At 40.9% G+C, this 13,472-nt stretch overlaps 1 protein-coding gene across 1 annotated transcript in view; it reads right to left on the bottom strand.

Annotated features, from left to right (window-relative positions):
- Positions 1-13,472, bottom strand: part of FREM1 (FRAS1 related extracellular matrix 1) — a 90,238-nt gene that overhangs the window by 26,745 nt on the left and 50,021 nt on the right. Inside the window, exons 20-26 of the mRNA XM_056848834.1 lie at positions 13,237-13,381; positions 11,195-11,336; positions 10,450-10,645; positions 9,615-9,879; positions 5,229-5,643; positions 4,504-4,705; positions 3,206-3,350 (exon numbers count right to left, since the gene is read on the bottom strand). Coding sequence (XP_056704812.1) covers positions 3,206-3,350; positions 4,504-4,705; positions 5,229-5,643; positions 9,615-9,879; positions 10,450-10,645; positions 11,195-11,336; positions 13,237-13,381 — 1,510 coding nt within the window. The remainder of the gene's footprint in view (positions 1-3,205; positions 3,351-4,503; positions 4,706-5,228; positions 5,644-9,614; positions 9,880-10,449; positions 10,646-11,194; positions 11,337-13,236; positions 13,382-13,472) is intronic.

The raw sequence follows: 13,472 nt of genomic DNA, 5'->3' as shown, positions 1-13,472 counted from the left end.
TTGCCGAGTGGAGGGGGGAAGAGGAGTGCGAGGGGGAGGTGGGTGGAGAGAGAGGTGCGGGCTCCGCACTCTTCCTCTGCTGCCGCCTCTCTCCCTCTAGGCCCCTTCACCCTCTTGCCTTCTCCTCCTCCTGCAGTGCTGGGTGCTTCAGTGGAGGAAGGAAGGAAGGTGAGTCGAATCCAAGCATGCACATGCAGCAGAGTTGTAAACTGCTTTCTGTTCCCTTTGGGGAGAAAAATCAGAGTATAAACCAAGAATAAACTTTATCTTTATTTACCCAAATGTTATACCATATTCAAAGCAGTATACTATATAAAGCAAGATGCTAAAAACATTTTAAACATCATAAACATTTTTATTATTCATTACATTTGTATTCTGGTTTTGTTTTCCATTAGTGAAAAGAAGGTATATGGAAGGGACTTTTAGGCCATTAATGCATGGCTGTTTTGTCGTGCAAGTCTTTCACAATTGTAGCTAATCGCGGGAGTCTCCACATGTGGCCGCCTCCCTCCCGTGGGATCAACCCATCTTCCACCGAAACTTAACAGGGTTTTCCTAACCCTGCCTTTTCACAATTAACTGTGATTGGCCCAAGGTTACCCATCAGGCTTCATGTGGAGGAGCAGGGAATCAAACCCAGTTCTCCAGATTAGAGTCCACCGCTCTTAACCACCACACCACATTGACTCTCTTATACTGTGCCATCTGAATATTAAATGTGTCCATATATTTCATATTGTGTGTGTGTGTAAAGTGCCGTCAAGTCGCAGCCGACTTATGGCGACCTCTTTTGGGGTTTTCATGGCAAGAGACTAACAGAGGTGATTTGCCATTGCCTTCCTCTGCACAGCAACCCTGGTATTCCTTGGTGGTCTCCCATCCAAATACTAACCAGGGCTGACCCTGCTTAGCTTCTGAGATCTGATGAGATCAGGCTAGCCTGGGCCATCCAGGTCAGGGCATATTTCATATTAGTATATTATAAAACAGACACTTCTGGGAAAGTTTTTTTGGGGGGGGAAATAGTTGGCATATATTTTTTCTCACAATAATGTCAATTTTGGCCAAATGTTAATAGATAAGCTATACTACTGAAAGCCTTCCTTACAGAACAAGGTGTTGGGCCCTGAATGCATAGATTTCCCATTAAATGATGTTTCCTAAGTTCACCAAAACCACTTTCCACTATACAGTACTTGGGCTTGCAGTTTGTGATCACCTAAATAAAGAGAAAGCTTATAGATGGCTCTTGCTAAAATACTGGTTGCATAGTGTTGTGGTGGTGGGGGGGAAAGAGGTCTTGGCTTTGATGGCACCTTTTATTGCTGATGTTAAAAAAGTCCCTGAAAATTAACTCTTATATCTACTGAACAGACAACGATGCCAATCCAGAGCTAGAGTGACCTCTAGCTGCAGATATGTGCATGTAAAGGTACCTTCTCCATTCACAATTCAGCTGCAGAATACCTTAGCATTTAATTTACAGTACCACTTTTCCTATATAGACCCATGCTGTGCCCATGCTATTAATCATAATCACTTCTCACGTTATTTCTACAGTGTTCCATAGTGGGTAAAATACTTGACATGGCTTATCCTGTTCTATACAGCCTGTCTGAGTCACCCATAGCACTGTGGAGAGGGTGCATCTAGGAAAAGAATATAAATCTTCTGGTTTTTGAAGGAACACATCTTATGCAAAAGGGGACTCATCTGTTTCACAATCAGCCAGCGCAAAGCTATGCAACCTGCAGGCATATGCACATAACAGTGGGAAGTACTAGGGCTAAAGTCTGCCTGGAAGCCAAATCCTCTGATTTAGAAATCCTCCTTCTGAATCTCAGTAGTTTGGGTGATGAGAGAAAACCAACTAGAGCATGCTCAAGAACATTATTTTCATGACTACTTCAACAGTTCTTGAACTGATTTCCAGTAATGAAAGTAGGTTTTGAGGTTCAAACATGTTAATGGATACAATCATTATTTCTTGAAAGCTTTTGTAGTTTTAAAAGAAACAAAACAGTTAAATCTGATTGCCTTTCTCAGACCAAGTCCTTTTGTTTTGTATGAGAATGTAAATTTTCAGAACTAAAGAGCTGTGTAATTCAAAAGTTTGCATGTTCTTGTAAAATAGAACTTGCTCTAATCAAACATAACCCATTATCTTATCCTCTGTTTTATAGGACATAACTAAAAGTGATGCTAAGAGTCAGGCTACATGGGATGCACAGTCATGTAAAAGTTTTCCACAATCTTTTTTTTAAAACACAAAGTAGCTACAGGAAGTTGCATTTTGGAGCAGATGGTTATGGAGGATAGGGGAAGAGCCTGTGGAGTAATTTTCCTATCAAAACTGTCCTCCAAACGGTCCCCCCAACTATTCGTCTTCTAGGGGGGAAGACAGAGCTGGCATATTATAGTCTCACAATGACATATTACCTCTGGCCTGACCTCACAAAGCCAGGTTCTCTCTGCCTCAGCACTTCCACTGCAATATGGGGAAAATAACATTGCCCTTCCATAAAGATTATAGCAAGATCATATAGTGCTGTTGCTGGCTACAGAGAATAAAGAATTTTAAAAAAATAAGTTATAGCAACAGTGAAGACAAGTTGTCCAGGCCTCTTTCCTTCAGTCCTGCTTAAGGTTGCCAACCTCCAGGTACTAGCTGGAGATCTCCTGCTATTACAACTGATCTCCAGTCAATAGAGATCAGTTCACCTGGAGAAAATGGCCCCTTTGGCAATTTGGCTCTAAGGCATTTGAGTCACTCCCCTCCCCAAACCCCACCCTCCTCAGGCTGTACCCCAAAAACCTCCCACCAGTTGCGAAGAGGGACCTGGCAACCCTAGTCCTGCCACAACTTCTTTTTAAAACTCTCTAGGCAGCAACAGCATCATATCTGTCCAGTACATTCACTGAATTGGATCCAGCAAAGGATTTCCATAGGTGTGTGTGGAAAGGTGATTTCTCCCCACCTGCTGCAGACCACTGATTTGCCCCAGGCTGTTTTTAGGGGTCCCCCCCTACCCTCCAGCAGCAGTATTTCGGGCTGCAGCAGGAAGGGGTAGGGAAGAAGCTCACACCACACTAATGGAAATCCCACATTCCAGTGGAAATTTCCAGAGGATCCAAGCCAGTGAGTGGGATGACTTAAGACAGAAAGCAAAACTGAAAATGTTTAGGGAAAGAAGGCATTTACATTTGAGGTGCTGCAAGCATTCCATCAGGATTAGTAACTTGAATCTCCAGGTCATCAGAGTTCCCCTTCCTGTATGGGTCAATGATATAAAGTATGGCTTTGCTTCTTAAATCCTTTTGACTGAATTCTTCCTGAATAAATCCACCTGAAAAAACAAGGGAAATATGAAAAGAACAAAACATCATACAGTTGGCTGCATGCAGATGTAACAAGCAGCAAGGGTTTGTTTTTTTACAGCAACGAGTCAAGGAAATCCTTTGGCTCATGCATTCTCTTTCGCTCACTCTTGTGGGCTTGGAAATCGAGAACATCCACATTTCCAACAGAGCAGAATTTGTCATGATATCTGAACCAGATGAAATGACAGACTGGGGTTTGCTGTCTAACATACAAACCAGCATTCCAGAACAGGGTTAAACATAATTTTCAAATCCTAATTATAGGCAAGAAAACAAACTGCAGTTAGTTGTTGCATCTATTTTGGACTTCACAAGAATTTGTGGCTTGTTTTGGAACCAGGAAATCTTCATGCAAGGAGATAACCACAAGCTTGACGATTTTCAAGGCTCACTCTCATGATGATAAACCATGGTTTGTCTTTACATTGGAACAGAGCCAGTTAGTAGCAATATTAGCTTTCTTCAAGTTCTTTGTAAGAAAACTCATAAGAAATGTTGAGGGATGTGCTGTTCCCAAGAAACCAATAAAACCAAACACCCTGGGCTGAAATTCGAGGACTAAAGTTTGAACAGGCTTTCACCCAGGCTGAGTTTGGGTGTTGTTTTATGCCCTGTACCAGTATATAGATCACTCAGATACGGCCCAGAGAAACAATTCCACACACCTTTCCTACTAGCGTTTTATCCCTAAGTAATATACCACTAAAATCTATTAGTACTGTTTTGAAAAAAGAAAGAAAGGCATTTTAAGGTGCGTACACTGAAAATAAGTTTTGTTCTTCAGGAAATGTTTGTTCAGGGTATAAGCTTTTGAGATTCAAAGCTCCCTTCGTCAGATACACTTATATCTTGTCTCTAAGGTGCTACAGGACTTGAATCTTACTGTTAAGAAAGCTTCCTCTGAGATCATGGAAGAGAATGAGATGTTTTATTCTTTCAATCACTGGTTTGTACTTGGAATCTACACATCTCTGCAGAATTCTAACTGTATATTTCCTGACAAAGCTTTGTAGAAAACTTTTCTTGCTCTGTTACAAGTCTACTTTAAAAGGAAACTGTAATGTTATTCAATAGGATACGTCTTGAACTATATTAAAAGGAGATGAACTGACACAATACCTGCTGTTATATTTTGCAAGTAGCCATATTGAGGTCCTCGTAAAATTTTAAAAATAATCTGGTCATCATCGACACCACAATTCGATACCTTTAATGACCTGGTTGTAATATAAATGCCATAGTTGCCATTCTTCAGAAGTTCCACATCTGAAGCACTATGAAGGTGGACAATTCCTGGTGATGCTTTTACTGCACCATCCACCTGAAACAAAATTAAACATAACTGTTAGTGGTCCAGTCCTAAACTTTGATCAATATGAGAGGACAAATTCAGCATATCCCTCTTTCTTTGGCCTAAATAGCACAAGCTCTATTTGTGGAAACAAACATTTGTAATTTTTCAGTCAAAACAAGGGATCTGAAGGGCACTGATATGATTAACCTAATCCTACACTTCCTGGAAAATTGAAACTTGGCACACATACAATCTAAGGTGACCTGATTACTAGAAAAGTTTGAAAGAGGGATGTCTCCCCCTCAAATGAAGATAAAAAATGTACCCCAAAATGAGTGAGGTACTTCCAACCAAAAGATATTTGGTATAAAAATAGTCCCAGAGATTCTGATCGCTAGGAAAAAAATATGACAGTTGGCCCTTTAACAGACAAAACTCAAAATATAAAGATTTATATTGTGAGGAAGTTTTTCACAAGCAGTCAGGTATTTATGTTTATAGAATGCAAGATGAATACATTAACTTGTGTATGTGTGTGTGTGGAACTTGCCTGAATGATGAACGCCAAAGGCTCTGCTTGCACCTTGCCATTTACAATGAAGCCTTCGTTCACTCCATCTGTTGCCACAAATGTAAATCTGTCGATTTGAGAATCCCCTCCTCCATGTCTATAAGCAATGTTCAGATTGTCCACATCTTGCTGGCTGAAGCTTTGCTGCCACAGCCCAGACTCTCTGTTGTACAGTTGTCCGTATTGTGGGAGTTGTGCTAGGAGAAAGGAAAGGTTTTGTGGCGCTGTATCTGGGTCTGAAAGCTGTAGAACATCTGGAGAAAGGAATGCCATACCACCTTCAAGCAATCGTAACCCCTCGTTCTTGACCACTGTGGGAAACGCCTGGTCTACTGTTTCCAGAATAATGTCAAACTTTCCATGTTTAATTCTTAGCCCGTTGCTGATGACAAATCTGGCAAAAAGAGGCAAGGCAGCCTTCAGCATGTGTTCCTGTTTCACCATCTACTGAAATGAAATATAACAAACACCTTTACTAAGGGGCTTGCTTCTCAGTAACTTCGAGATACACCTCAAGACCATGATAAAATGGTTCTTGTGAAGCACAAACTCAGACACAACATTCCAAAGATTTATGAACCAAACTAACTCTGTAAGTTAATTGCAAGTTGTCGGAATGACTATTAGGATGTGTAGAGACTATACCACGGTTTTTAGTATTCTGGGTTGTTTCTTTTTAGCAGTCCAAATTAAATTGTTACAGAAATATTAGAAATTTGACATAGGCCATGGATTGCACATGAAATTACATACCATGCTGCTGCTTTCACAGAACTGGTAGTAATTTTCCACAAATAAACTTAAATACTAAGAACTGGTTCACACAGCAGCAGCCTCTATGTTATCATTTGGGGCATGCATGCACATCATTGAATGGAAGGCATATGATATGAATCACAAGTACACACATACTGATGCATACAATTGCTATGATTATTGTGACTGGGGGGGATATATTTTGGCCCCTAAATGATTCTCCAGCTGAGGTTCTCCAGCTGAGGTCTTTCTCTCTCTTGCTACCTGAGTTTCTTTTAATTGGGTGTGTTCTACTGAGCTTTGACCCTATTTCATTAAAAATAAAATAGTCAATGTCTGGATCATGTGCTTTGCCATAGTTCACAGGATTAATGATACAACTAAGACTCTGGAAGTCATCGAAGCTTTGGTATGACTGAGTCTCGGTACCGTCTTTTAATTAATGACATTCAGAAGTACAATCTGTGCCCTTCAGGTCAAAGAAACTACTGCGATCCAGGCTAGTGCCCTGAAAATTCTCTCTTCCACTGATGATTAGGAGTTGACCAACTTGCATGCAGGCGTTATGCCATCAGACAGATGGGAATGTGAGTAGGCAGGCCAACACACTTTATAAAAAGAAGGAATACATTTACTGAAAGGCACTGTTCCCCGCTGGGAACACTGCAGCAGCTGTCTGCACTGACCGAACACTTGTGCCAATGGAGTCATAGATGTCCTGTCATTCGTTTAGTTATATCAGATCTTTAGCTAGAATAACAGAAAATTTAGAAATATATACCGCCAAAGGAACATTTATATATCCTCCTGAAGGGTTTCCTAGTTGCAGCCGCTTTTCTTTGTTCCACACAAGCAAATAAAAGAGACTTTTGTTCCACTCACTTGTATGGAGTGAAGGGAAAGGGCTGATTTTGGGGGGAAGTGGGGGCAAATTATCATGTGTAATTTGGACCATGCTTTCTCAAAGAGTCTGTGGGTGAGTCTTCCCCCCCGAACATTTTTTCTAGTTAGTATAGTGCTACTGGAATTCTGGTACCCCTGACAGTACCTTAAGACTCATAAGAGACTTAAGGCTGGCCATAGTGAACAGTATAAATATATTAGCATTGCTAACAACAGACTTCTGCTTTGCAAAGGTCCAAAGAGATCATAGACCAAAACTGTAATAAGTAAAGAGATTTAGCAAACAGTAACACTGATGAGGATAGATGCTTGTGCCATAAATTTCAAAGGAAGGCTAATAATTGCCATGCAAATGGTGTGCATAGCTAGGCTCTCCCAGACAACAGAGTTGTTTGTTTCAAGGAAATACCATCATCCTCTCCTCCAGCATTCTGTTTATTTCACACTTAGTCCTGCTCCATGTTTCCCCCAGGAATAGGAAGCAGCCAAAATTCTCATCACTCTGATAAAATGTGTGTGTGTGTGTGGGGGGGGGATAACTCCGAAGCTTAGTTCGGAGGTCAAGTCACATGGTTTGATTTCACCATTACCAAGGTTTTCTTGCTTTCTGCAGTTCCATGGCGATAGAGCTGGCTGCAGGACCTACCATCTGTTATGGCATTTAAAAAATAAAAATGGAATCCAAGATAGAGCCAGCTCATTACAAAACTGAGCCAGCGTGTCAAAATGGAGGACATTAGCATGTTCTTTTAGCATCCTGCTGCCAGCATCTGATGTCAGATTGCTAATCACTTGAAGTCGTCTGTCCAAAACAAGCACTGCCAAATCCTTCATCCAGGCCGGCAGCAACAAACAATGCCGAGAGGTTTATGAGGGAATAAAGTGCCTTAACGGACGGTAAAAATCTGATCATTTAAAAAAAAAAACCCATTTAATTAAATGTCAACAGACATTGGTGTTTTATTTTTAATAATCTGCCAAAGTATTTATATCTCAGTATATAACCAAATTCTTTGCCAAATCCTAACAGCCAGGAACATCATTTACTGTGATTAAAAAAAACATGCATATCTTCCTTTCATCTGTCAAAATGTGCCTGGCCTAGGTTTATACCCTGGGCATTTTCATTTGCAGGATTGTACCAGTTTAACTACAGTTGTCTGTGTGACATGTACAAGTTCTTCTACTAGGTTAGTTAAACTGGAACAAAAGCCCTGGTATCTATTCTGAAAGTGGCTTTAACTGTTTTCCCTTTAATTCTTCCACTTCCTCAAAGCTTCAAATGGTTTACTTAACTGAAAAACAATAAATTACAGATAAAGAGTGTAAACTGATAAATCACCGTCAATAGACAATATTTTGTTTTAGTAATTTCTCAACATGCTTTTAAACCAAATAATGATTGAACTAAGCCAAATGTAAAAGTATTACATGTCATTAGAATATATGAATTGAAAACTGATTTCATGCCATGGAAGGTTGCTGGGTGACCTTGGGCCCAGTCGTACACTCTACTTAACATGGCTGTTGCAAGAATAAAATGAAGATGGGGAGACACTTTGGGTCCCCCACTGAGGAGAAAAGTAGGGCATAAATGAAGTAAGAAAGTAAATGATCAAACAAATGCAGACTTCACTAAAGCAAACTGCTGTCTCATAGAAGGGGCAAAGACTCCAGAGGACAAAACTAAACCTAATGGGTAGAGTAGGGAATATTTAGTTGAAGAGTGGTTGGAATGGAAATCTCTGGCTCCTTCCAATTTTATGATTCTTAGCCTAATTCAAAATATGGTGTTGACTTTTAAAATTCCATATGGTTTGGGAAAGGGGTATTTCAGGGCCCATCTCCACCTGCATTGCACATTGATATCTTCAATGTGCCCTGCTTCATGTGCTGTTTCATGTGCTGCTGCCACCTGAGGTGCAGCAAGTGGCAAATGAGACAGATCCTTTTAAAAAGTGGCACTCCAACTTTAGACCTCAGTACCCTGGGAGCTACAGCTAAATTCTTCTTTATTTTCAGATACCTGTCAAAAATGCAGTATTTTAGAATGTGTTTTGTGTGGATAATTGACTATTATCTCATTTTGGTACGCCTCAAAACAGCTTTACTTTTGTTATTCCTATTTTTGTTGCTATGTGATTTTTGTTGCCATCTTCTGAACATGGAGTAGGGGTTGCTGGAGGTGTGTGTGGGGGAGGTAGTTGTGAATTTCCTGCATTGTGCAGGGGGTTGGTCTAGATAACCGTAGTGGTCCCTTCCAACTCGATGATTCTATGATTTGGTGTTTTACTGAATATTGATATTTATTGCTTATTTTACACTGCTGTTAACTGCATTGCAATGACGTTATCTCTCTTCCCTTTTAACATATAAATCTAATGCCTCTGTGTCTGACATAATGCCTTTTTTATTAAGTGACAGGGATCCCAAGGCTACATTGTCAGTGGCAAGATTTATTTCAGTCCTTATAGCCCTCAAACAGATTTACGCTGCTCAAGATCAATGGATCAAGGAGCTTCTAAGGGATAAATGTTAACTGCATTGAAAAGCAGAGTATAACAAATTTAAATAAATGGCAGGGAACCAGCATTTCTATCTTACATCAAACAATGATATCATTGTACTTACTGATGGTTGCCCCTGTTATCCAGCCAGTTTTGCTAATAAATACATCCGATATGTAATAGATTCTTCAGAACTTACCTGAAGGTATCACTTGGAGCAACTGCCTTGCTATTATGGACATAGCAGACTGCATGGCTTGCGACATCCATTTGGCTGAAACTTGTAATAGGAACTCCAGGATAGCGGACATACTCAATCTGTCCATACTGTGGTGGAGATGTTATCACATAGAGCAGCTCCTCTGGTTTCTCAGTACCATCAACTGCATGGAGGACATCAGTGTTCAAGAGGCCTCTGTCACCTTTCAACACAGTCAGGGGTCTTATAAAAACTGCAGTGTTTTCTACAGGATCCATGAAACATGAAGAAAAGATTAATTTGTTTAGGAAAAGGGCATAACAACAAAGGCAGGAAATGTTCCATATATGTGGTAAAAATAGGGTTGCCAACCTCCTGGTACTAGCTGGAGATCTCCTGCTATTACAACTGATTCCCAGCCGATAGAGATCAGTTCACCTGGAGAAAGTGGCTGCTTTGACAATTGGACTCTATGGCATCTCCCCAAACCCTGCCCTCCTCAGGCTCCACAACTAAAACCTCCTGCCAGTGGCAAAGAGGGACCTGGCAACCCTAGATAAATACCAATATGACACAAGCAAGCCTTTAATCATTTATACTGAATAGAAAGTTGTCCCCACCACAACCAATTCAATCCCTGTGCATGTGTGAAGCTAGTAAAATCCTACTTAAACTTGATTTATACTACTAGTGGTCATGTACACAACCACATTGAGGCAGGTTAGGAGGAGCTGGACAGTACTTGTGGTGAACCATGCATAAATGGCCAACGTGAACTAATGTTTAGAAACAATAAAAGAAGTGTAGTCTATGTGAGAATCAGAAATAGAATTACCTTTTTCCATGTTTTTAGTAGTAATAAAGAAAACTATGGCTGGGGATCTGTTGTCTCCATCCCACAAATGAAACACAAAACTGTCATGCTGTTTTGAGCCAATTACTCCAGTGTGCACATATCTCACAGAGTTCACGTCAATGTCCTCCTGGGTACACTGCATTCCATTTTGGAGGGTCACCCAGTCATGACCTACCTAGAAAGAAAAACTGATGCTAAAATAAATAACATCTAGTTTATTAACTAGATTTTCTACAAATTATTCCTCTGGCAGGTGATCAAACTTTTATCTTTCTATTCATTTTTATTTTGCCCTTCTTCCAAGCAGTTTAGGGTGGATGTCAAAAATTTTGTTGCATCTGCTGTTAGGGATGGGGCTTGAGAAGCTCTGGTTATTAGCCACTGTAGCTTAGGATAACCATTTTTTTGGGGGGGTGGGGGGAGTAAGTATGATGCATATTACACACATTGAATAAAAGGAAAATACAGTAGGATACCTCCAGGATCATGCACACTTTCTGTGAACAACTTCCCCTGAAGGAACCCTCCTGGCAGCAGTTTCTCTAATGAGAATGGGGCATCAACGCTTGATTATTCTGAGGACCAAGATGAAAATTATCTTTGTCTTAGCAGTGCATTTCAAGCTACACATATATATTTAGGAAAGAGCAGGATTAAAGTCACTCTCATTCTAACACGAGAGCAATTTGGGTTTTGCCATTGTTGTTGAAATATAAAGACTAACCTTGAGCTGAAGATGTCCATTTTCTGGGATTCTTTCAAATAAATAGTAAATTTGGTCCCTAGGGGTGTCTTTATCTACAGCTGACAGAACAGCATTAGAAATAATTTGGGCTTCTCCCATATTCACCTCTATTTCACCCTTCCTGAAACAAACAAACAAAAGACTCCTCATGTATTGCTTTGTTTTAAAAGAGGGGGGGGGGGAATTCTGGCAGGAATAAGAATTGCTCAAAGAAAACACCCCCCTTCACCTACAAGCTTCAAATGCAAGACTTGGTTATGGTAATGGTGTTGAACAGTGACGTTTGCAACAAGATGAACTCAGATTTCCACACTATCAAGTGTAGTGTAATTACAATTGTTTCTACGTGCAGTTATAATAGGGGTTCCAGATTATATCAGCACTGTTCTGCCATTTTTTGTTGGAATAGATGGCCTTTGCTGTGTCACTTAACATCAGATCCAAAAGGGGGTCTGACCAGAGTTAGATGGGTAGAGAGGACAGGGGGCAAAAGGGCCATCTTAGGTCTATCTCTCCCTCTTTCTTCTGCTTTGATGTTGTAGACTGATATTCTCAGGGAAACTTTCACTTTCCCCTCTCTCTCTCCTTTGCTTTCTTCCAAGCAAGACGCTAGAAGCCGTCCCCCCCCCCCAACAACAACAATGGGAGGGAAAGAATTGCCCTTTTATGAAAGTTAGAATAGCTTAGTGGACTTGTTTGTCCTTTCCTATCAGTGATGTATTTCACCAATTAATGAGTTATTAGTTTGATTAGAACAAAAGCCTGATGTTTCTTTTGTTGCCGAGAGCACACACACGTGTGATCATTTTTAAAGGAGTAATTTCTGCTGCGCACATTTGCCTTTGTGCACTCTGCTACTTAATAGGAATATCAGGATCAAGATATTCCAACATTTTTTTCATGTTATGGTTCCATTAATGCTGTTCCCTGTTTTTTTAAACAAAAAAAAAGCCGTTTCGCAGCTTTTTTTTGTTTAATGGGGCCTTTCGCCCCATTGAAAACAGTGAGGCCGCGCCTGCTAAAAAGCAGGCGCAGCAACACTGTTCCTGGCGCCGGCGTAAAGGGGCGAACAGGGACAGGAAGCCACCGAACAACGGCTCCTCCCTTCGCCCCGCCCCAGGAATGCCCTGGGAATGCCCCCCACGCCAGCACAGCAATTCTATGCCATGGCCTGCGCCACGGAGAGGCTGCACCAGCAGAGGGGCAAGGGGTGGCTCCACACCGCTTGGGCACCGGCGGAACTGCCCTCGCCGCCAGCATAAGTGTGTCGTGATGCGTGATTACATGCACTTACCCTGGCAGCGAGGTCACGCCTCCTCCTAAAAGGACTCCCCCCCCTCAGGAATGCACGGTAAGACAGGTGTGCTTGCACTAAATTTATTTCATTCTTTAATGCCCCTAGTAGTTGTTGACAGTCTCACGAACTACAGTTGAAGTTTCACATTGGATAGGACAGACCAAATTCCTAGGAAAGCTCAGTCTAGTGTCTGCTTGTTTCTTATCCCTACTTTCTCTTTCTGTCACTACCTCTTTTTTCATTCTATCAGAGACTTCTTTTCCATACCCTCTCCATACCATGTTCTGCAAAGACTGTTTGGTGCAAAGTACAGGATTCTGAGATTCTTCCTTACAGCTAATGGCACTATATTGTGAGGTTTAGACCCAAAAGGCAGAATGACCACCAAAGGGTGTGCAAAGATTATGACTGCTTTGAAATAATCTTTCAACAGAAATCCAGAAAGAACTTGTTGCATTTAAATATAATATTTATGCATGTAGACCATACTTATCACACATTACTGTTCATATTTATCTCCATTTCAGATTTGGCTGCTTTCTCCCTTGTTCTACATAGTGGAATGTCCTTCACTGAGGACTGCTTCTGTGGAACACTGTTGGCATTAGCCTGGGGTTATTTACAGGAGATGAGCTCTATTAATTACTAATTTGCTGTTTTGATCACTGCTGAATCATTTTATCAGGACACATTGACCAATTTGGAATAGGAACATGTGGCTTACTTGCTCAGCATTGGTTTCTCGTCATTAACTGGAATGACCTCTACTGAAATGGTTTTTGACACTTTATGTTTCCCATCTGATAGCTGTATTGCAAAGCCATCAGCTAGGCTGTCAGAGTCATCATGCATATACATCAGCTTCATTCCTAGGAGGTAGGGAGAAGAGATGATAGGAAAAAAGAAAGAGAGAGAAAAAAATAAATGAGCTTTCCTCAAAAGCTCTTTCACATCATTCCC

Source organism: Euleptes europaea, chromosome 4 (genome assembly GCF_029931775.1).
Source record: "Euleptes europaea isolate rEulEur1 chromosome 4, rEulEur1.hap1, whole genome shotgun sequence".
Classification (NCBI taxonomy): Eukaryota; Metazoa; Chordata; class Lepidosauria; order Squamata; family Sphaerodactylidae; genus Euleptes; species Euleptes europaea.
This window is presented reverse-complemented; position numbering and strand designations above follow the sequence as displayed.